Below are 24,908 nucleotides of genomic sequence, written 5' to 3' on the forward strand. Positions count from 1 at the left end.
CATCATTTCAGAGAACTGATAGAAAGGTGATGGATTCAAGGTGCAGAATGACACATATTTTTGGAAAATATCCAATTAAGGACCTTTTGTGTTTGAGTATGTATATTTGTTACAAGGGATTTGTTTTTCTTTTTTTCCCACTAAATGGATGGGGGTAGAATGGGAAGATAAGAAAAAAACCTTGTCAATTTTTTAAAAATGAAACTTTAATAAAAAGTATATTGTTGATAGAGAAATGCAAATTAAAGCAACTATGAGACTCTACCTCGTACCCATCAATTTGGCAAAGTTGACAAAAAAAAAGAAAATGACAAAAGTTAGAGAAGGTATGGGAAAATAGGCCTATTGATGAATTGTTGAGACACTATGAATTGGTACACTCATTCTGAAAGGGATTTTGGAACATCCAAAAAGTTACTGAACACTTCCTATCCCTTGGCTCAGTGATGTCACTACTAGGCTTTTGTTCCAAGTAAATAAAAGAAAAATTCCATATGTACAAGAGTATTTGTAGAAGTTCTTTTTATAGTAACAAAGAACTGAAAACTATGGGGCTACCCATCAGTGGGTATTTATTATGGGATTATAATTATACTATATTATAATTATATAATGGGATTATAATAATATTATATATATATATATTATAATTATAAATTAATATTTATTATTATGTGGGAACAAATTATGGCATATGAATGTAATGGAATACCACTGTGCTATATGAAATGAAAAAAAAGATATGGTTTCAAAGAAACCTTGGAAGACTTGAATGAACTGATACAGAGCAAAGTGAGCAGAATAAATTATAGTAGCAACATTGTAGATATACATAGAACTTAAGAACTCTAATCAATGCAATAATCTATGATGATTCCGGAGGACCAACAATGAAGATTACTGTTTACCTCCTGATAGAAAGTTGACAGACTAATGAAACACATTTTTCAATATGGCTAACATAGGAATTTGTTTTGCTTGGCTATGGGGAGAAGGGAGGGGGAAGAGATCTGGAGAAAAACAAATGGAAGGCAAATAAATATCTGAGAACAGAAAATGAGCAAACATATCCAAATAGCATATACTCTGAAAATTAGAATGGACAAAACAGAATTCAATTACTTTAATAACAAAGAGAAATACCAGAACAAAATAAACAGTGAGAAAAGAAAGAAAACATTTATTTTTTTAACTAACCTAAAAAGACTTCAAGGAGATAACATATGAGTTATCAGACTCTGAAAAACATGACCAAAGAAGTCACTTAATTCCGTATTTCAAGAAATCCAAATTGAAAACTGGTCAGATTTATTAGAACTGGAGAACAAAGAGTGAAGACAGGTAAAAAAAATCTATTGATCACCTCCTGAAAGAAACTCCAAAATGAAAACTCCCAGGAAAGTTATAGGCAAAATCCAGAACTTCCAGGCAAAAGAAAAAAATATTGTGTGTGGTGATAAAGAGTTCAAAATACCTTGAAATCACAGCCAGGATTATGCAAGATTTTGTATCTATTTAAAATAGAGAAAACCTTGGATTCTGCTCTGCCAAAAGATAATTTTTTTTATAATTAAGAGCAATATATCCTTCAAGATGAGTATAATCCTATAGGGAAAGGACTGAACCTTTCATTTATGATATTTTTTTTAAAAAGAGCTAAGTAGAAACTGAAACATAAACACAGGAGACAAGATAGAACCACACAAGGCAAAATTAGTTGATAAATTAGACGGAGATAAACAATTTTGAAGAGCTTACCTTTTGATAAATGATAAAGAAACAAGTCCCTTAAGAATACTAATGATGTATGTTTAGGGTCAAAGAGGAAACCGTCAAAAACTGGAAGTGATGGTTTTGTTTTGCTTTGATGGACTTAAAAGAAGAAATAAAAAGAAAAGGAAAAGACTAAGAAAAAAAGGGGGAATAACAGTGAGGAAGTTGATATTTCTCAGAATTAGTGTGGACAAGAAAAAGAATATTAAAAATCTGAGCGGGGAGTGAAGGAAGTAGTAGGCATAATATGGAACTCCCTCTCATTTGAATCAGACAAAGGAGAGCTAAACACACACACACACATTTCTGCACAAAGTATTTAGTGCTTAATAGACATTAAACTAACAGGAAATCAGGTGAGGAGAAAGGTTTAACAGGGATCATGAAGTTAGGCAAGAAACAATCGTAGTAAAACAAATTCAGTTTTATAAGGTAGATTGTAAAGGGAAGATTAAAAGGAAAGAAAGTATAAGAACCAGTGATAAAAGGGGGGGGGGCAGCTAGGTGGCGCAGTGAGTAGAGTGCCAGCCCCAGAGTCAGAACGACCTGAGTTTGGATCCGGTCTTAGACACTTAACACACACACACACACACACACAAACTAGCCATGTGACCTTGGGCAAGTTACTTAAACCCAACTGCCCTCCAAAAAGCAAAAAACAAACAAACAAAAAAAGAACTAGTGATTAGGGAAGTGGGGAGGAGCCATAGAGTAGAAGTAGATTGCTCCAAATACAGATCACTAGAGTTCATCACATTACTTCCTTCCACTCCCTTCCTCTCTATAAATAGTAAGAAAGTGGACAAATAGAGGAAAAAATACAAATGTTTGGAGAAAAATACACAATTAGTAATCATATTAATTAATGTGAATGGAATGAACTTACTCATAAAATAGAAGAGTTTATCAGAATGGATTAGAAAGCCATTCACTAGTATTTTCTCTTCAAGAAATATACTTTTCACATGAAGATTAACACAGAGTTAAAATGAGGTATGATGTAGTATTTATTATGCTTTAAGTGAATTAAAAATGTAGGGGTAGAAATCATTATTTCAGATAAGGAAACAGAAGTGGTTACAAGGAAGAAACAGGAAATTACATTGTTCTGATAGCTACCATACCATGAAATACTATAAATAATAGCAAAATAGCACCACCATACTATGAAATAATACAATTAAGGAATATAAATGTTTAATCTATATGCATTGAGTGACACAGTATCTAATATTTAAAGAAAAAATTCACTGAATTACAGGGAGAAATACAAAAGAAAATCATAATAGCTGAAGACCTCAATATACCCCTTTGAGAACTAGACAAATTTAATTTAAAAATAAGTTAAAGATCTTACTAGAACTCTAGGAATATTCAATACAATAGATCTCTGGTGATTACTGAATGGAAATAAAAAGAGACATTCATATTTCTTAGCTACTTATGGCACCTTTCAAAAAATATCCTCATAAACAAACAAATGCAGTAAAATTAAATACATTTATTGACCATAGTGAAAAAAATTATCAATAAAAGATTTTTGAAAAAGGAAATAAAATTTAAATGGAGCCTAATGTACAAATCATAGACAGGATACATAACTGCATTAAAGAAAATAACAACAATGAGACAACATCCCTAGGCTTTTGGGATGCAGATAAAGCACTCCTGAGAGCAAAATTTATATCACTAAACAACAAACAATTTATGTTATTAAACAACAAAAAGAAAGAAAAGATCATTGAATTGTTTGTGAAATTAAAGAAAAACTAGAAATGTAATAAATAGAATGACAACTGGACAGAAAAATAGAAAATCTAAAAATGAAAAAAGAGATCAACACAATTGAAAGCAGGAAGTACATTAAATTGATAAAACTGAGAACTTTTAAAAAAGCAATAAAATAAATTATAAGCTTTTTTTTTAAAAAGAGCACAGAGCTAAATTGACAATATCAGAGAATTCATAATAAATGATAGGAAATAAAGGAAATTTTAAAAAATGATTTTGCCCTACTACATGCCAACAAAACTGCTGTTATAAATGAAATAAATTAATGTTTTTAAAAAATATAAAAACCTAGAATAATAATATAATAAAGAGAATTTAAGTAACCCAATCTCAAAAAAGAAATTGAAGAAGTCATGAATAAACTCTTCAAACATGAAAAGATGGATAATTGAATGAATTCTATCAAATATTCAAAAAACATCTAATTCTACAATAAAACTATTTAAAAATATAAAAAGGACTCCTTTTGGGATACAAATAAGACTTTAATTACTAAATAAAGAAGTAACAAAGTGAAGAAAGAAAACTACAAACCAACACCCTTAATAAATATCAATGCAAAAATTTCAAATAAAATATTAGCAAAATATATAACATATTAAAAAGACCACACACAGTGACCCAGTTGGATTCATACCAGGAATGCAGGGTTGGTCAATATTAGGAAAATTATAATCTTAATAGATCATTTTGAGAATAAGAACCATAATAACTATACAATTATATCAACAGATATAGAAAAAATATTTTGACATAATACAATGCCCATTTCATTAAAAAAAATTAAGAGCACTAGACAATTAGAAAAAGGATTTCACTGGAAGTCATGGGAAAAAAATGGGAAGGGAGAGGTCTTAGCAAGACCAAATATCAAGCCTTATGACAGAAAAGAAATCATCAAAATTATTTGGTACTGGTTAAAAAATAAATAGAAAAGTTGATTAGTGAAACAGATTAGGAACACAAGACCTAGAAACAAATGAGCATAGTAGCATAATATTTAATCAACTCAAAGACCTCAATTGTTCTTCAAAAAATCTGCTGTTAAAAACTAGAAATCAGTCTGGCACAAGCTGGGTTTAGATCAATATCTCATTCACACTATGATAAGGTCTAAATACATATAGGATCAGAATAAAACAAATCTAAATATATATAGGATCAGTATAAAACAAACTGTAAGAACACAGAAGAAGTTTTAATGGTAAAGGATAGGGAAAGAGTTCTTGACTAAAGAAAACTGAGAAAGTTTTAGAAAATGAAATGGACAATTTATTTTTTTAACATGTATTTTCCCTAATTATATGTTAAAATAATTTTTTAACATTTGGTTTTTTTTTAAGTTTGAATTTCAAATTCTATCCCTCTTTTCCCTCCCTCCTTTCTGAGATGATAAGCAATCAGATATAGGTTATACACATGCAATCATGTTGAACCTTTCCATATTAGTTATATTTGTATAATAAAACTAAAAAGAAAGAGATAGTAAGTGAAAAATAGTGTCCTTTAGTCTATATTCAAACAACATCAGTTCTTTTTCTGGAAGTGGATAGTATGTTTCTTCATTAATCCTTTGGGATTGCCTTGGATCATTGTATGACTGAGAATAGCTAAGTCATTCACAGTTTTTACTGTATAATATTGCTGTTACTGTGTACAACATTCTCCTGCTTCACTTCACTTTGTATCAGTTCATGTAGGTCTTTCTAGGTCTTTCTGAAATCATTCTTCTTGTCGTTTCTTACGGTACAATGATATTCCATCACAATCATAAACTATAGCTGGTTTAGCCATTTCCCAATTGATGGCACCCCTTTGGGAAACAGACAATTTAAATTACATAAATTGAAAACATTTTAAACAAACAAAATTAATGTAGTTAAAATTAAAAGGGGAATAGTTAATTGGAAAAAAAATTTTAAGCAAGTTTCTCTGATAACAGTCTCATAACCTGTAAAAGCCACATATGAGCAGCTTTCCAGAGGACTGCTGCTGTGAAAAGCTTTCAAGATTCTGATTACATAGTATAGCAAACTCTCTATTTATTCAATAACAAATCAGAGCAAAATATTCACAGAAAATTAAAGTACAGCATTCACAATGTTACAACTTATCACATATAATCAAAATACAGCATTCACTATGCCACAACTCAACTTATCACTAAAATGGCCATATAGTTTTCAACAAAGTACATTCATTTAGTCAATCACAAAATCCTTAATTTAATCACAAAGTACAAAAGTCAAAGTTTCCACCCCTAAGTCACAGTAAATCATAATCTTCTCAGTCAGTACACAATATCCAAGTAAAATCTTCTTTCAGCTTGACTCGAGGCTGGCTCTCAGCTTCCATGGTCCCAGCTCCAACTGTCACCAGTTCTTCATTCCATAGTGAAGTTCACAGTGTCCAGTCAACCTCAAGTCCTTCAAAGTTTCTGTTTCTGGGAAGACAAAACTTGACAGAGCCACAATAATATTCATGCACATTGCTGACACCATCATCAATTCACTATCTGCCTGTGAAATCAACTCACACACACCAACAAGGTCTGAGAACTCAACACAAATCATCAACATAGAAATCAACACAGAACCACAAATAAGGTCCCGGAGGTTAGCACAAATCATCAGTAAAGTCCCAGGACCTCCAAAAACCTCCTCCAGGACTTCCGTAAACATACAACCATAAAATCCTCTTTCAGGGCTTCCAGTAAGGTCCCAAGACCTCTGAACAAAGTATCACAAACAAACCTCACCACAGGCAGAGCAGACAAACCGAGTGCTGGGATACCATAAGTTTTCGCCTTCTTGACTGCCACCACAAGAGTCCTCTTCTCATTCTGCCTGTCCAGCTTGTGCTTTTCCTTATATATGGCACAGCTCCTTCCCAAAAGTTCACAAGTTGTGAACATGTTCTGTTTCTTAAAAGACTTGATACAAGGCTCAAAAGAAACTTGAACTAAACCAAAATGTTAATTCAATAGTTGAAACAAGGTGTGAACTACTTCTGTGCTTGCCATTACATAAAAGAAGTATACAGAACTGATTCAAATACATAAGAACAAGAGGTATTTATTCCCTAAGAGTTATAAGTTTAGGCAGTTCCCAAAAGAAGAAAAGCAAGCTATGAAGTCATGTGAAAACATGCTCTAAATCATGAATAATAAGAGAAATGTAAGTTAAAATAAATCTTATGTTCTACTTCACATCCATTAGATTGGCAAAATTTTTCACAAAAAGGAAAATGACAGGGGCGGCCAGGTAGCACAGTGAGTAAGAGCACTGGCCCCAGAGTCGGGATGACCTGGGATCAAGTCCTGGCTCTGATACTTAGCACCACACCCAGAAATAACTGGCTGTGTAACCTTGAGCAAATTACTTAACCCCAATTGCTTAAAAAAAAAAGGAAAATGACAATTTTTGGATGGATTAAGGGAGAACAAGTTTAGAGATGTGTTGGTGGAGTTGAAGATTGGTACAATCGTTCTGAAAATCAATTTGGAATTACACTGCTCCCCACCAAATCACTTACCTGTTCATACCCAGTGATAACACTACTTGGCTTACACCCCAAAGATTTAAAAGAGAAAGGATACAGCTGTACAAAAATATTCATAGTAGCCCTTTTTCTTGTAGTAAAGAACTAGAAATTAACAGTATACTCATCATTTGGGGGAGTGGATTAACAAATCATATTATATGAGTATAAACAGAATAATACTCTTCTATAAGAAATTATGGAAGGAATACTTTCCAAGAAACATAGAAACACTTAAATGAATTGATCTCGAATGAAATGAGCAGAGCTAGTAGAAAAATTTATACATAACGACATTCTAAAAAAAAAGTAACTTTGAAAAATTTATCAACTCTGATCAATTCAAAGACCAAACATGACTCCAGAGGACTGCTGATGAAATATTTTTCCCACCTCCTAGCAGAGGTGATGCATTAGGAATGCAGAATGAGGCATTAATTTCTTGACATGAATAACATATGGATTTGCTTTCCTGGGCAATGCTATTACATTTGAGGGAACAGGCTGGAAGAAACAGACAGACAGACAGACAGACAGAGAAAGATGATAAGTATGTAAATGAAGCAGTTTAAGAAATGCTGAAGAGAATGTAAGGAGGCTCAGAGGGAGACAACCACAACCGTGGAAGCTTTGAAACTAAGTTGATAAATTTCTTCCATATTTTTAAAAATCTAAGATGTGTATAATGGAGATTTGTGGTTTTGTGCATAATCCTTTTTTGCTATCATTCTTTGCATTTGGAAATGCTTGTATTTGCTGATGTTTGTCAAGGTCAGAACAATAACAACAAAAATTTAAAACTATGCAAATTATGTTAATGTCTTGTTATGAGTGATGAGTGAGCTCCTGTTTGTCTTCTAGAGAAGCCTGCTCTTTGAAAGTACTTATAAGCTTCTTCAGTACTTCCATGGGGCCCTGATCTAATCAGTGCAGACCGTACCACATTTTCTCCATTCACATCTTCTTACCCCATGTGATTCTTGGCCACATTCGTTTCATTACCTTTAATATTTTGTGGATGCCAATGCAACTCTTGTACTGTTCATCTGCGATGAATTTTTGCTACATGAGCACCATATCTCCTTTGCTAGCCAAGACATATTGCTTCATAATGGCTTTTATGCCACTTTTCATGAATACGTCTTCATTAGCAATAGGCAGCCACTTTATATACAAGCATTTCCATTGCCCAAGAGTTCATAAACTTCTCCACTCAGTAATAAATCAATTCTAGAATTGTGTTGGGGGCTGACTTTATTAACCTACTGTCTAGGTAATCCGTGTTTCTTCCTTTCTGCAAATAGGAACATTTGCCCATCTCCAGTCTTCCGGCATCTCTTTCATTTTCCAGTTCCTTGAAGATTATGGTGATTCATCAGTCTCATCTGCAAGTTCTCTCAATGCCTTGGAATCTAATTTGTCTAGGGCAGAACATTTGAGGTTACTTAGGATAGCGAGATAGTCTGTTACTATCTCTTCACCTATGTGGGGTTTCAATTTCTTCTTAATCATGTTTATCCTGCCCTTTGCAGTCTGAAGCTAATTCTCTTTCATCAAGTGATTGATGGAAGTACTTTCTGACACTCTGGGTCATCTTTCTGGAAATAGTCTCCTGTGCGCAGATGTAAGATGGCAGCATGTGCTGTGCATCAAAAAATGGCCATTTCCAGATTTAGTTGTCCTTCAGGAACTTCTGCTGCCACTTTACTTTCTAACCTACAGCACTTGTGTGGGCAAAAAGCAGGTAGGGTGGTTTACTTGTCTCTCTTAAGGACTGTGAAGGAGATGATGCTGAATGAGGGCTTTAAGAATCTGTGTCCTACAATGTTAATTCATAAGGCTTTACTCTTTTGTGGGCTTCTCTCTATGGATTCAATAACAGCTTTACATTTGGGACTCTTTTTTTTTTTGGAGGGGGTAGAATTAGTGGGAATAGGGGAGACGTCTAGTCAGCCATTTTGTTGGTCATATAAGTATATATAACATATGACATCTTTTTCAACTAAAAGCAATAAACATTTAAGTACATATTGCAAAGTACTATGCTAGGTGCTGGAGGATATCCAAAATTTAGATAGGTATGGCCCCTTTCCTCATTAACTTGCAGGGGGATATGACAAATATGCACATATCTATCTAGATAAATATATATTAATATATGCATGTGTATATATGAATAGATTGAAATATCACATATAAAGCATCTGCAATATCATATGATGCAAAATACATGGTTAAAACAGATACATATAAATAGGTTTGAAGGAGAGGTTATATTAGTATTTAATGCCATATGGAAACTATAAAATCATATCTAATATTCTGCTTCAGATAGGGTATCATGATAGATTTTTTTTTTCGTCCTTATAGACATCATTTTTTCTTTTTAACAAGTCTTTCATACAATTTGCACATTGAATTCCAAGTGAATTGTTTACTACGATGGTGGAAAAATTATACTAAGTGGATAAAAGCTAATGACCTAAGGGAGGTTTGAGGATAAGTTGGGAGCAGAGAACAAAAAAATCAATTGTTTTTTTCAAATATATTGTTATAAAGTTGCCTGTTTTCAAAATTTAAATGGGATAAAACTAACTTCAAAATTCTGCGAAAGTTTCATTTTAGGATCTCTATTATCAAACAATCATAAGGTATAGATATGACATTTCAATTACATAGTATATGAAAAAATATTAACAAATGAGAAATCTTATCTTTTAATCTAATAATAATAATGATGATGGTTAACATTTCTACAGCACTGATTGTGTTCCAAGTACTATGCTAAATTTATATCATTTGATCTTCACAACAACCCAGGGAAGTAGGTGGTTTTTATTATCCCTGTTTTAGAGATGGGGAAACTGAGGCAGAGGTTAAGGGATTTTTTTAACCAGGGTCATACAGCTAGTATCTGTGGCAGAATATGAACTCAGGTCTTCCTGACTCCAGTTCTGGCACTCTATCCACTGAGCTACCTACCTGCCTAATCTACAAATAAATTAGAATAAAACAATCTACAAATAAACACTAAAAGGAAAGTAAACAGAATTAACTGCCAAATCCAAACTTTTGGATTTCTCTTATTGACCCATCTTATTGATCATATGGCAATTATTCTATTTTAGGCTAAATATTCTAAAACACATTTTTTCCCTTAGCATAATGATACCACTTGCTACTGAATAAAAATTCAGACTGTGTAAAATTATCTTAGGTAAATAAAATCATTTGTATGTTGATTATTTGGGGTAATAAATTTTGTACAAATACAGTGTGTCAAAAACATCTCCCAAATATGTTCCATTAACCTGCTGAATGTGAGAGAGGTGTATTTCTTCCCAATGACTTGGCAGGTAAGGTATCAGCTCCAATTTACTTCAGTAGAGAGATACTACATAAGCATGATAGTACATAAACATTCTTTAAATGCCTACTATGTACTGTGCTACAGGCACTGTGCTAAATGCTGGGGACACAAATAAGAAAAAGTGGGGAGATGCAATAGAGGGTAGGGCATGACATTGGTGGTGTCAAAACCAAGCAGAAGAGCTGATGGAAAACAAGGTTAGCTGGAAAGAAATAACTAATTGTTCCATTTTCTGATGTGGAAGCAAAACCAACTAAAAAAAAAAGTCTTTAAAAATGCATAGTGTGAGAGGGACTCATCATAGTTTATTTTCATTTTATAGGCATCACTTACCTATGATTCAAACATGTCCATAAAGTCTTATTCCTCTATCTGCAGTCCAGACTCAGTTTTTGCAATATAAAGTTGCTAATGAAATAAAGCATTTGTTCTTGATTTATTCTGAATAGAATTTTAAATTCACCACATTTACTGAATCACCCTTGTATTGCAGTTTCTTAAAATGTAACCAATAATCTATTGCTGAATCATAAAGAATATATACAGGCAATATCAGATTTACAAAGTACCTGTGTGTCTTTCTCCCCAGGGCCAGGGTACCATGTTACCTATCTATATGATAAATTTTTCTGCCCCAATATATCTTCTCATATCACACTATGTATTTTTTTCATTTTGTTATGGAAAAAATGTGAAAAATTTAGGTTTAGCTGGTTTATCGTCATCTTTTAAACAGGCAGATATACCTTGGACGGTAAATGGTAACTCAGTAATTTTACTGTTGGTCCCCACGCCTGGGATCATTACACTGAGGGGACATGTGGGGAGACAGGGAAGGAGAGAGATGGTTGTGCATCAGGAAGCACTTTACGTAATGGGGCTTTTGGACACTCCATGACCCCATTTTAGGGTTTTCTTGGCAAAGATACTGGAGTGGTTCGCTATTTCCTTCTCCAGCTCAATTTCCAGATGAGAAAAATGAGACAAACATGGTTAAGTGATTTTTCCAGGGTCACACAGTGCCTGAATCTAGATTTGAACTCAGGAGGATGAGTCTTTCTGATTCCAAGCCCGGTACTCTATCCATTAAAAGCCACCTAGCTTTAAGATATTGTAAAGACAGCAGATAATCAGGAAGTAGAGTATAATTGTTGGAGTGGGATGCAGAAAGGGAGGAGGGAGGATAAGACAAACTTCATCACTGCAAAATTTCTCCTAGGACCAACTGTGCACTAAAGAAAGGGGAAGAAGAACCTCTTCTTGTACTATGTGGGTCCCAGAATATAGTCCAGCTGCCTTATGGGTTAAATAAGCTTTTGTGGGTTTGCCTGGGAACCTATCCATGAATTAGAACATTGGTTTTATGAAGAAAAATGCATTTCAAGTTTCTAAAACTTGATTTAATAATAGCTGATATTTATATAGTGCTTTTAAAACTTGCAACAGAGTTGGCATACATCTCATGTTACTCTCACAAAAGCCCCATGAAGGAGGGGTGACAGATTTTCTTATTCCCATTTTATGGATTAGAAAACTGAGGTTGAGAGGTGCTGCGTCACACAGCTAGTAAATTTCAGTCATGAGTTGAACCTAGCTTTTCCTAACCCTAGGTTCAACACATTAGCTACTACTAAAGTTCATTTACACAAATCTTGTGGAGTATGGCCCATATGTAAGCTGGGTATTCCCTACAGTTCTACTGAATAATAATAATGTAGTTTTTGTAAAAAATAAACACAAATTTTATTAAAAACAAGTCTTCCTGGCTAGGGATTTAACTTGTGAGCAGGAAACTTCTGGATCTATTTACTGTCATCACATAGATAAATCTAGATGTAGTGAAACTCAAGAGAGGCTAGCATTCAGGGAAGAATTCTATTTCTGATGAATCTTTATTTTGAAAATAGGTATTTTAATCGGTTCTTTTTTTCTTCTTCTTGTAGAGACACTGGGACCTTTGTGACAGCACAATTTCTCCTCCTCTCTCCCTGAAAAAGCAGTATACATTTACTACTCTCTGGGCATATCATGTTTTCTTTTACTTGAAAATCATAACAATGTGGTCTCGAAGGGTATAGAGTTATCAGCAATTAAAAATATTTTAGGTTTAATTGTGCTCTTAGCTGGAATTGGATCTTCCACGTGTCCTCTCTCTAGTGCCCTTGACTCAAATCTTTCTGAACTTGGGCTGGGGGCACATGGCTTAGTGGACAGACTAGTGAGTTTGTATTCAGAAATGAGCTGTGCTGGATTTGACGATTTGCTAGCTTTGGGATACCAGGCAAATCACTTAATCGCTTTGCGACTCGTTTTCCTCCCCTACAAAATGAGGGTTTGGATTAGACCCCTAGCATCCCTTCCAATTTCAGGATCCTACCATTTCCTTAACATCTGCAGTATATTTCTATGTATTTTGGTGGGTACCAAAATCCATTTTGTGAAAGCTGGCTTTTATTCCATTTATGGACGTTTTTTTTCTAAATGATCAATCATATGAAGACACTCCAAATCACTAAGAAAAATGCAAGTTAAAACAATTCTCAGGTTTCACCCATCAAACTGGTAAATGATAAAAGAAGGAAACCGTGGTGGGACCATGGGAAGAAAAGCGAATCTACTGGAAAACAACTTAGAATCACATGAGATAGTCTCTAAACTGTACTCTAACCCAGGGATCCAACTTCAGGGCATACTTTCCATTGAGTTCAATGGCAGAAAGATAATAATATCTATTGCAGAATTTTTTGTGGTAGAAAAATCTGGAAACAAAGTGGGTACCTTGTTAGGGGTTGGTTGCACAAATTGTGGCATATGAATGCAATAAAATATCATTTTTCCATGAATGAACAATGAGTGGGATTCAGAGAAACATGAGAAGAATTGTACACAGTGATGCAGAATGAATAAAGCAAACCTGAGAGAAGAGAATATACAATGATACAATAACCTGAAAGAAAACAATGTTTGAACTCTGATTAAGGAAGAAAAAATGTCGGTTCTATCGGACAAAGAGTCTGAGGATGACAGGTATAAAATACGGCATAAACTGTCGGACATGGTTAGTTTGTTCAACAGTCTGGCTTAGCTGTTTATTTTTTTTATTTTTTTCTTTTTGGAGGGAAGTTGGGCTTAAGTGACTTGCTCAAGGTCACACAGCTAGTTTTTGTGTTTAGTGTCTGGGGCTGGATTTGAACTCAGGTCCTCCTGCCTCCAGGGCCGGTGATCTATTCACTGTGCCACCTAGCTGCCCCTAGGCTTAGCTGTTTATTTTTGTTACAAGGCTTGCTCAGTTGGGGTAGGGGAAGTTAAAGTGGGGAATATATTGGTGAATGACTGTGATGCTATGAAACTACAGGCAGCTAGATAGTAGCGTGGATAGAGTGCTGGACTTGGAGTTAGGAAGACTTGAGCTCAAATCCTGACTCACACACTTAGCATCTATTTCCCTGAAGTCACAATCTCTCTCAACCTGTTTCCTTGTTTGTAAAATGGGGATAATTAATAGCACTTTATTTGTTGTGAGGAACAAGTGAAATAATTTAATAAAGTTCTTAGCAGAACTATATAAGTACCACTGAACTTGAAGTTAGGAAGACCTGAATTCAAATGTGACCTGAGACATTTGCTATCTATATGACCCTGGACAATTCACTTAATCTCTGCCTCAGTTTCCTCATCTATAAAATGAGGATAATAAGAAAATTTACCTCCCAGGATTGTAAAATGAAATGATGTATCTAAAACACTTCAAAAATCTTGAAAATATTATGCAAATGCTAATTTTTGTTATCAGCAACAACAATAATGAAAAAGACACCAGTAGTAAACGCGAGTTATATTTTTCCTTTTTTCTTTTAAAAATCTAAATAAGAAGCTAATTTTTAGAGTATCTACCTACACAAAATTTGGCCTTCCCACTTTGGTATCTTCAAAATCACCATCAGCACTCGGCCTGAATCTCACAGTGGGAAGTTTTTGTTAATACATAGAATAATTATACTAACTTGGGGGCAATGCTGTAGGGGGTCAATTTCTGCTCACTGTAAAAAAAGGGGGAAAAAAGCTTTAATAACCATTGCAACCATCAAATGATATACTGGGTTGCTGACTTGGGAAATAATAGTTTCCTTCTAAGACAAGCCTGGCAAGAGAAATCTGGATAACCCCTTCCAGTGAATATTACAGATAGGATCCTTGCTTCCGTATGGATTGAATTAGACGGCTTCTGAGGTTCCTTCCAACTCTTGGATCTTGTTTATGCCTACAATTTCACAGGAAAATAATAAAAAGCAACCTCATTTTTGTACTTTACCAATGCTCTGTAAAGAATTTAAAGAAAATTTGGACTTAATGAATGATTTCAGTGGTATTTATTCTCTTTTCCCAAAGGAGACTGGCACCTGCCTAATAATTTACAATTCTAGAGAGCTATCCAATGGCCCTGAGAGGGTAAAGTGACTTGCCCAGGGTAACAGAGTCAGTAGGTATCCGACATGTTGCTTAGACCAAGGTTATCCTGACTCTGAGAGTGGTTCTCCATCCATTACACCATACTGTCTTTCTTGCAAATACATGTTACTACTTTAAAAAGATTAAAAGTTAATCAAATGATCTATATTTGCTTCCTATATATAATCTGAAAATGTATCTATACAATCAGGTTCCCTACATTTAAAGTTTACTTAAGGGACATTTAAAACTGTTATCCACTACTACAGACTTCATACAAAAATAATGCATAAATGTCCATGGCTATGACTGTTAGTTGTAGGATTGAAAAGTTGTAGATTTCTGGAAATCAAAGACCTATGTGAAACAAAAAAAAAAAAAGTCTTGATCAGATTTTAACCTTCTTTCTGTGTCTCTGTCTGTGTTTGGATTGGAAACTTCATTTCTAAGTAAAGTAGAATCATAAAATATATATTTTTTAACTTACCTGAATTCAATTATGCATGCTAGGCCTAAAAAAATGTCTATTTGACTAGAACAGGCATTCTGCCCAGCATTCCAGTCGCTGAGTTTAGGCAGAATGAATGGGAGATGGGAGACATTAATCGACTGCTAATCTCAGTCAGCGTCATTCCCTTGCGCCTTTCATAGTGTGAGCATCTCCAGGCATTGTGTGTGATTCTAGAATTTCCTCTTCAGCATACACACTGACATTCTATTCACTCTGTTTAGGCTGATACAGCTAATGAGAGGTCAGCCTTAGTTGGGCTCACTACCATTCCTTGTCAGCTAGAAGAGAACTGCTGTGTTCTCTTTATCTTCCTTGCATCTTCAGAAGAAGAAAGGGTGATGTGGTTGTGACATTACCCTGTAATGCTTCACACTTCAGTGTGCTGCCCTTTCAAGAGTATTTTCCCCCACTAAACATCAATTTATCTGTGTGGGGAGTCTCTGTTTTGTCTTCTGTTTGAGGAGAAGTCCTGGGTTCCCACAGCTGTCCTAATCAATACCTTATTTGGATTTTGTGGAAAAATAAAATTTATATCCAATTATTTCCAAATCAATCATCTCAGATCCACTGGTTGTCTGATATGGATCGCTTTTGTTTAAAGAGGGCTCAGCCCCTTCCCAGCTATACTGCAGCACACTTCATCAATGATTTAGGGAATTTCCAAGGATAATTTTGACCTCTGTGATTTCTACTTTGCCATTTGACTTTAGAATCTACTCCCCTCTCTTGCTCCATTCAAACTCAGCAAAAATGAACAATTAACATGACGATTTCAACTCTAATGCTGCTATAACTAAGCATGGTGCTTGCTAAATGATTTTTCATTCATTCATTTATTTATTTATTTATCCAATTCATCTCACAGACAACGGAGGCAAATTAAGTCATTGCGAACTTCAGTTAATTTAGTTCTAATTATGAAAAATTATATTGACTAAGTTAACAGAAGGGGAAGAATTGGAAAACGCAGCAATAGTAGAAATAACCAGTAATGCCTATTCAAGTGCTAACATTATATAAGCTAATTAATAAACGAATATAAGTTGATTTTCTTAGCTGTCCACTCTGAGCCCTTCTCTCATGCTGCGTATTACTGAATACTGACTTGCAATATGAAGACACACTTGATTAGATTGTGAGCTCCTTGAGGGCAGGGACTATCTTTTGCCTTCCTTTGTATCTCTGGTGCTTAGCACAATGCCTGGGCACAAAGAAGGAGATAAATTGTTTCATGAGTGAATGAATGAATAGTATAACATTATATCTAGCCCTCAAAAACTAAACCAGAACAAAACAAAACCTAAAAACTGGATAGTATCTGAAATTACATAATGTGAGACTACCACTCTCTTATGATACTTTAAATAGAATGCCAAATTTCTTTCCCCAACTATTTTCTAACTACATATAATTCTTATTATGTATGAGGATTTTAATAACATCAGTACTCGGATATGTGGTTGGATGGTTTCTATTACTGCTACTGTGACTACTTAAGTTTTATATTCTGCTAATATCCACACTATAAATTTTATCTTTGGGGCCACACTGGTATATACAATGTCATCAAGTACATAAAAGCAAATAATATTTAGGAAATAAAAACAATGGAGAACAAAACAACATGCTATTAGCTTTTGGTTGTTTTTTTTTTTTAATAAAAGCATATTTAACAATGACTTGGCTCAAAAAAACAAGAAAGTCAATTAGAACTGCAGCACTCTTAACAGTCTCCCTTGGCTAATGTTACTGGTCTAAGAGGAGATAAGCCATATAATTTTACAGGAAGAAAGTCATTGAGTCCTTCAGAAAACACAGTTTGGCAATCTATCTTCAATACAAAATAATGAGGTGGCAGGAGCGCGATGGAAAACCTAGTCTTCGAAAACATCACATAAGGGAATCCAGCTGTGCTTGCATGGTCTCTAGCTATTTACAAGAAAAAAAGAGAAAAAGGAGAGGGGGTAAAAAAATTCATGTGAAGCCTTGTTTAGAAACATGCAAATAGAATAGAAAGAACTATGTCAACAACCATGCATATGAAATCCATTCACAAAACAATAAAAAAGCCCACCACTCATGAATACATTTTGTTTTTATGAAGATTTTAGAATTCAATGCTGCAACTTCACTATTCAATTTTTAAAAGACTGCCTAAATGCTAGTGTTTTTAGTATGTCCAGCTGTTTTTCTGGTAAATTATTACAGCATAATAACAAGGTTTAAAAGTGGGAATGAGGATCTACTATTTTTTGCTAGATTTTATTTTTCAAGAACACTCAATATATTCAAAGCTGAATTTTCATCTTGTCTCCTATATCACTCTTTCACCTTCAGCACTGAAATGAGACTATTTCAACTAGCTATATATACAAGGGATCAGAAGGATTGTGAATACATGCCTCTTTAGTTAATGTTTTACATGTGGATTAACAATCCCACTGCTTTAATTAAAACCACTTCCATCTTCTTCCTGCTTTTGTCAGACTTTATTCATTTAGGCAACGTTTCCCACTGTGAAACATAAGGTGTTTACAAGGGAAGTTGAGCATACACCACTTCATAATTGAGTATTTAAAAACACAAATTTATAAAGCGAAGGAAACTTAAAATACCATATATCAAAAGTCCTTTTAAAAAATACAGACCTTGTTATAGAACTCAAACAACTCCTTGTGGTTGAATTCCACACAAACCTTCTCCAAGTTCTGCCAAAAAAAAAACAACAAAAAACAACTTAGTTCACATGCTGCAGTTTTTCTTTCTGGCTGTCTTCAGAGTACACCTAACATCATCATCTGACTCAATGATTTTTAAAAGAATGTTTTTTCTACTCTATTCAACCACACCATTCCTAGATGACCCGAAGACACATTCTACTTTAGCAAGAGGGCAAATCTATAGCTGCATCTATATGTAAGGTTACTACACAAAGGTTAATAACACAGATACCAGCAAGAAAGTAATTTTGTTACCAGTTTTTTCCCCACTCAGAGTAATACACAAGATTCTATTTCATCTTTCTCAGCAGTCCGTGTGAGATCTACTAAATACCATTACCCAAAGACTGGAGGCAGGGAATCTGATTGAACTCATGGAGCCATCAATGCAATATGCCAGCACAGAGCTAATACCTACGAGCATTAATGTAACAGTTACAATCTTAATGACCTAAGATTGTTACATTCAGACTCAGCAAAAATGAACAATTAACATGACAATTTCAAGGCTGGGACCTGTCTTGCCCTTTCAAAACACATTATATGTGCATATGCACATACACTGATTTTATAAAATCCATTAGGAACAGTGCAAATGCTGAGTAATAATATTGTGGGAATCATGATATCAAAGAAAGGGTTACATTATAAACACAGTCTTAGTTACTTATGTAAAAGAGGAAGCCACTAGTCTGAACTGTTTGTTGATTCATTAAACATTTAAATTTGATGCAATATCTTTTGGGAATTAAAATGAACAGTGAGAGTCTCTGTGGGAAAAGTACACAGACTGTTGGACTACGCAGCCCACATCCCATTGCTGGTGTCTTAGTAAATTCTAAAAATCTTAGTACTTATGTAAGGCACTGCGCCTTTCTTATGTGGATATTTTATTTGATAACAGGAAAGGAAAAGGACATTTTGCGTGAAACTGAGAAAAAAAGGATGAAGAGAAACACAGGCTGTGCTGAGAAAACCCGAGAGAAAAGCAGCTCCTCAGATAAAAGTTCTGAGATGAGCTTAGAGAGAACAGCTCTTCAGAGGGAAAGGTACTGAGTGATGGTAAAGATGGAGATGGGTTTGGTTTATTGTTTTCCAGCAATTAATTTCAAAATGACTGCTTTCAGGATTCTGAAAGATAATTGCTGGTAAGAGTTAGAAATAGACTGAATCAAAGAAATGCTTGAGGCCTGGGGAAAAACTTCACATTAACTTTCCATCTCCTATCTGACAGAAATGTGGATTGTAGATTTCTCAGTCCAAGTTAGAGATGGCTCACCACTTGATTCCAAATCAGAAGACTAGGAGTCAGGAAATGAGAACACTGAATAAAGGAGAAGGATGGCAGAAGTTGACAAGAAATGCCAATAAGAAAAAGTGTTGGCAGTAGTCAAGATTTCAGAGGCCAGTGAAGGGAAGAAAGAAAGAAGTCTATGAAATCGGGGAGCTGGCAGGGTTGAAATCAATTGACTAGAGGCTCGCTCCTGGTGAAGCAAGGTGCTGATTTGATTGGAGGAGGGCTCTGCTGCCTGAAAGGAAAGAAATTAGGGAAAGGAGAATCCTCTGCTCTGTGTAAAGAGAGAGGTTAAGGAAAAGGCTGCTTTGTTTTCTAGAATCTTCCACAGCTTGAAGGACAGGAAATCCCTCAAAGGTTTGCCTGCGTTGCCCCTAACTACTCTCTATGGCTAGAGAGATGAAAACTCCTTAATATCTATAGGATAAAAAGACCTGAGTAGCTTTGCAGATACAGGATTAAAGAGAACTATTTTTTACTGAAACAAGGTCACACTGCATAAACATCTAAGCAAGTGCTGCAGTCCTGGGAAGCTCTGTAGACCTTAGGCTTACAGCTGTGGTCAGCCAAAAGTTGAACTCTGCTTTGAGAACATGAGAATAGCCAGCTTCATCCAGCAGCAATGGAGGCTTAGATTTTTCTAAGGGCCTTCTTACCTAACCACAGACACATGGTGTACGGACCGCTTCCTAAAGAGACCACAAACATCCACCTATGCAGTCTAGAATTCTGAACTGTTCCAGACATATGGACTTCCCTCCTCACATACCACAGTGCTAGGTTTGTACCCCCTCTATTTCCATGTATATTGTATGCATCGGTGAAAGAATGTGACTTAGGCTTGTGGGTGGATTTTATGAGAATTCTTGTTTCTGCCTTCTTGTTTAGTAAATCCTTCCTGTTTAAGAGTTAATGGTATCACTGTGACCGATTTGTGTAAATGAGAAACATACTGGTGGGGACCCAAAAGCCACAGAAATAGCTAACGAGAGGATATCTTCTGACATCAGAATTATCCTGAGGGCAAGTTGAACACAGTATCTTAGTCATGAAGCCACCACCTCTAAGGAACTTCTTAAGTCTGTCAAAGGATGTGCAGATTGGGGCAAGTGGGTCAGAGCCAGCCTAGGAGAAGGGCACGCTTGGAGAGTTGGGGGCTGGTGCCATGCCCTTTATAAGTGCCATGCTTATAATAAAGTCTGTAAAACTCTTACAACAAGCCCATGAGGTGAGCAGTGGCTAATATTATTGCATCTCTTTCAGAGGAGGGAACTGAGGCTTTAAGGTTAAGTGACCTGCCTACAGTGTATGCCTTGTCACAGGAGATCTTAAACGCTGATTTTTTCACAGGTTTCTAAGTCAGTCTTAGAAGTGACTCGGTCATGGTCACAAAGGCAGTGACTCGCATAGCTGGCTGAATCCAAAACTTCTGATTCCAGATTCAGTGCTCTGTTCCGCCACTGCTCCAAAGAACTGAAAGGCACCAAACACAGACATTTTGAAATACATTTGTTTGCCTTTTTTTGAACATCATCACACTATTTTCCTTACTTATTCCCAGCTCTGTGTTTCTTTTCTTGTTTGCAACGTTCACTTTCGAATCCTTTGTCTGTTTTGTTCTTTAAGATAATATTGCTATAATTCTCCGTTATTGCTATCTGTTTCAATGACACTTCCCCCAAAAAGCCAATTAGGGCTGTGTACAGAAACTGTTCCACTTCATAAATCCAGAGCTCACAGGATCAAGCTCAGTACTGCTTCATTTTCATCCAGATACAAAATATTTAATCCTCAATATTAGTGTGTTCATATGTCTGATAAAGTCTCATCCTTGTAAGGCTTTCCTTAAGAGAAAAATGATCAAGTTTCCCAAAGAGACCAATCCATTTTCTTAGCCATGTAATAGCCACAATCATTCTGCAGTCATTAACCCCAAAGACAAGAGTCTGACAAACATGGAACAAACACCAGCTCCCCAGTAGGAGCAGGCAGTGGATGGGTCCACATTGTCCTGAGAACAGCAAGCCTACTTTATTCTACACTTCCCATCTTGGACAAGCATCAGGAACAAATATAAACAAAGCAGAAAAGAGGGCTTGTCCCTAGCTGGCAGCCTAGCTAATTCCAGAGCAGAAGCTTTCTCAACAATAACTTTAAGCTAATTTTGTGAATACATTGAGTAAAACTTATTAGGAAATCTGTGTCCCTAATTTTGAGTTTTCGCCTTTTTTCAAACTGTAGAAGGAAGAAAGTGAAGTGACTGCTGACTTTGTTTTAAAGGTAGTAAATGATGAAATATAACTGCTGTGAAGATGGGGTAGAACTGAACTATTTTTAAACATGGGTACTTTTAATGGACAATGAGTTGGGCCTAGAAGAATGAATTGGGTTGTATCTGAGAAACTGCATAATGCTTTCAATGATCCCAAGTTGATCCTTGCCACAAAGTACATTTTTAATACCAATATTCTCTAAGGGATGTTATATAGCTCAGAATCACAGAACAGCAGAATTTTAAAAGAATCAAAATTACAGGTCATACAAAGGGCGAAGGGAAGATGCACGGTGGGTGTAAGTAATCTGTAGTGTATAACAACAATGACTTGTGCAACAGAAATGGAGAAAAAGACATCATCAAGGACATGTACTATGGAAAAGGAGGTAAGTTGGCTGTGCAGTGAGAATGATCAATCACAGATGGATAGTCCAAGTGCTGCACTGGTATCCATCAATGCCATACACTGCTACTGACCTATCAAAGTAAAGAAAGGATGTTGTAAAGTATCTGTGAACAAAATCATTTGTGTACATTGGTATGCTCTTTGGGGAACAAATTTAGTTAAAAGCAAGAGAAAGAAAAACATCAGGATCTTATCCTGATCTGAGAGGATTTAGGGAAGTCTTGTAAGGAGAGAGAGAGAGAGAGAGAGAGAGAGAGAGAGAGAGAGAGAGAGAGGTGGGGCATGTGTGTGGGTGCACACATGTGTACATGCCTGCCTTTGTGATTATATGAAGGTCTGGTCTCTCTAAAGTGTGGGTATCATATTTACCCAAATGTCCATATACCAAAATGTACCCCCAACTCCATTCCTTTCTTCTGCTTCCCTCTGTTTCCCTTGAGATCTCATATAAACAGTTCTCTTTCTTCTTATCTTTAAGAATATTTAGAGAAGAGAGCAGGAAGGAGTGAGACTTTATCTAAAATATTAGCTTAAGGACTCCAACTTTCAATTATTAATCTATTAGTATTTACTAAGCATCTTCTATTTGTTCAACATAGAATGTTGCTTTAAAAAAACAACTCATAATATATTTATAGAATTCGATGTGATGCATAATTCCATAATTAAGGGTAGCTGAAGGCCTCCAGGAAGATGGAATAGGTAAAGGGTCTGTAATTTCACCAGGTTGAGTAATCCCTAGTGTGAGAAATCCCTCCACCAAAACACATAGTCCTATGAAGTTGCTATTACAGACAGGTTTAATATCAGCAACCTATTCAGGTTTGACATCAGGATGAAAATGAGACACTTGCACTGAATAATTAACAAATGAGGGTTTACTTTGCTCTAACACAGTAAATAAATGCAACAAGGATATAGTGGTACTTAGCTTCTCTGAATATACTCTTCCCCTACCCTAAATTTGAATCGAAATGTATTTGGTCAGCAGAGTAGGGTATGGTGACTCCTGTGGTCCTCAGAAATTCTCCAGGTCAGAGGGGACTTAACTTTTCATGCCCTTAGGTGATTAAGAAGCTGTGTCCAAGAAAGCAGGGGCCACTCAAGTTTCAAGGACAGCTCTGTTGCCTTTTAGGAAAAATTAATCCTTATTATTAGGGAAAAGGAAACCCTGGTCCTACTAGAGCTGGATAAGGCACTGTGATTAAATGACTAAATATAGTCATAGAATCATAAACTGCAAGGACCTTATAGGTCCCCTCAGATGACCTTCTTATTATTTCGAGAAATACCAGTACTGAGTCTAGAGACATAAATAAATAGAACGCAATGACCATTATGAAGAAATATTAAGGTCCTAAAGATTAAGTCCAGAAGAAGACAGTAACTTCCTAACAACTAAAAGTAGATTCAGAGGGAAAACATGTCTGGGCCATAAGGACCTAAAAAGTATCTGGAAGAAATGAAGCAAAACATAACAAATGAAAATATAAGTGAAATAAGAGCTCTGGAAAAAAGAACTGGAAGGAGAATAAATAGCTTAGAAAAGAAGGTAGTACATCTTACCCAAATTATAGACTTACTGGAAAATAGAATGGAACAAACAGAAGTCAACAATTTTATGAAAAAAATAAGAAATGTTAGAACAAAATTAAAAACTTGAAAAAAGTAGAAGAAAATGTAAAGATATCTTCTACCAAAAAACAAAAAGACACTGATGAGAAAAACTGGTCAAGGGAGAAAAGATTTAAAAATCATCAGATTCCCTAAAAACTATGAGCAAAAGCAAAATGCTGATTTAACAGTTAAAAATCATATATAAAAAAATGCTCCGATTCGTTAGAACCAGAGGGCAAAGAAAAAGAGAAAGAACCAACCATTCACTTCCTAAAAGAAACACCCAAATTAAAACTCCTAGGAATATCATAGTTAAAATTCAGAGCTTTCACATAAAAAAAGCATACTGTAAGTATCCAGACGGAGAGAGTTCAAGTACCAAGGAACCACAGTCAGCATTATGAAAGCCTTGTGAGTTACTATTATAAAAGATGGTAAATCTCTGCAGACAATATTCTAAAAAGCAGAAGATAAAGGTCTACAAGCAAGAATAACATCCTACAAGAAGAGAAAAGAATAGAAAATGTTCGAGAATTCCTGGTTGTAATTGAATGTGAACAAAGGAGTCAAGAGAAATCTAGAAATGTAAAATATATTTAAGCAATTGGAAAGGGCTATATGATTAAATTTTTATATTCTAAAAGGGAAAGAAGAAACAAGAGGGTATTAAGACAAATAGAAGGTCTGGAGCTGGTTTTCTCTTACTTCAATGACTTTAAGAAAGGAAAAAATGATATACACTAGGAAATAAATGAGGAAGAAGGGGACAGAAATCACCACTTATCATAATTAGACTGTGCAAGAAGATTCTAGCTCCATAATTCATTAATTGTGTACCCTTAAGCAAGGCATTTGACATCTATGGGTCTCAGTTTCCCCATCTATAAAATGAACTGGTTGGGCTCAATGGTGTCTAAAGTTCCATCCAGATCTAAATTTATGTTCCTATTTAGTGTAACCATTATGTACAACACAAAATGGAAGAAGTAGGGAAAGTGGGTATCACTCTTAATTGGTCAATGATAAGTTTAGCTCATACTTAAAACACACAAAGATTTTGGTGTGGAAATAAACTCAGCAGGGAATGGGTAGGCCAGGCAGAGGACAGTGAAGGAGTTCAAGAGGAAAGGCAGAATTGGGGAAAGAAGAGTTAAAAAAAAAC

At 35.3% G+C, this 24,908-nt stretch overlaps 1 protein-coding gene across 2 annotated transcripts in view; it reads right to left on the reverse strand.

Moving 5' to 3' along the window:
* Positions 1 to 17,069: 17,069 nt before the first annotated feature.
* COMMD10 (COMM domain containing 10) overlaps positions 17,070 to 24,908 on the reverse strand; it is a 225,924-nt gene continuing 218,085 nt past the window's right edge. For both annotated transcript variants that reach the window (XM_069087851.1, XM_069087852.1), the window contains exons 6-7: positions 18,083 to 18,142; positions 17,070 to 17,363 (exon numbers count right to left, since the gene is read on the reverse strand). In XM_069087851.1, coding sequence (XP_068943952.1) covers positions 17,325 to 17,363; positions 18,083 to 18,142 — 99 coding nt within the window. In that variant the 3' untranslated portion in view covers positions 17,070 to 17,324. The remainder of the gene's footprint in view (positions 17,364 to 18,082; positions 18,143 to 24,908) is intronic.

The sequence above is a fragment of the Petaurus breviceps genome, unplaced genomic scaffold (assembly GCF_028583685.1).
Source record: "Petaurus breviceps papuanus isolate PSGF00001 unplaced genomic scaffold, PetGlider_PUasm1.0 183, whole genome shotgun sequence".
Taxonomy (NCBI): domain Eukaryota; kingdom Metazoa; phylum Chordata; class Mammalia; order Diprotodontia; family Petauridae; genus Petaurus; species Petaurus breviceps.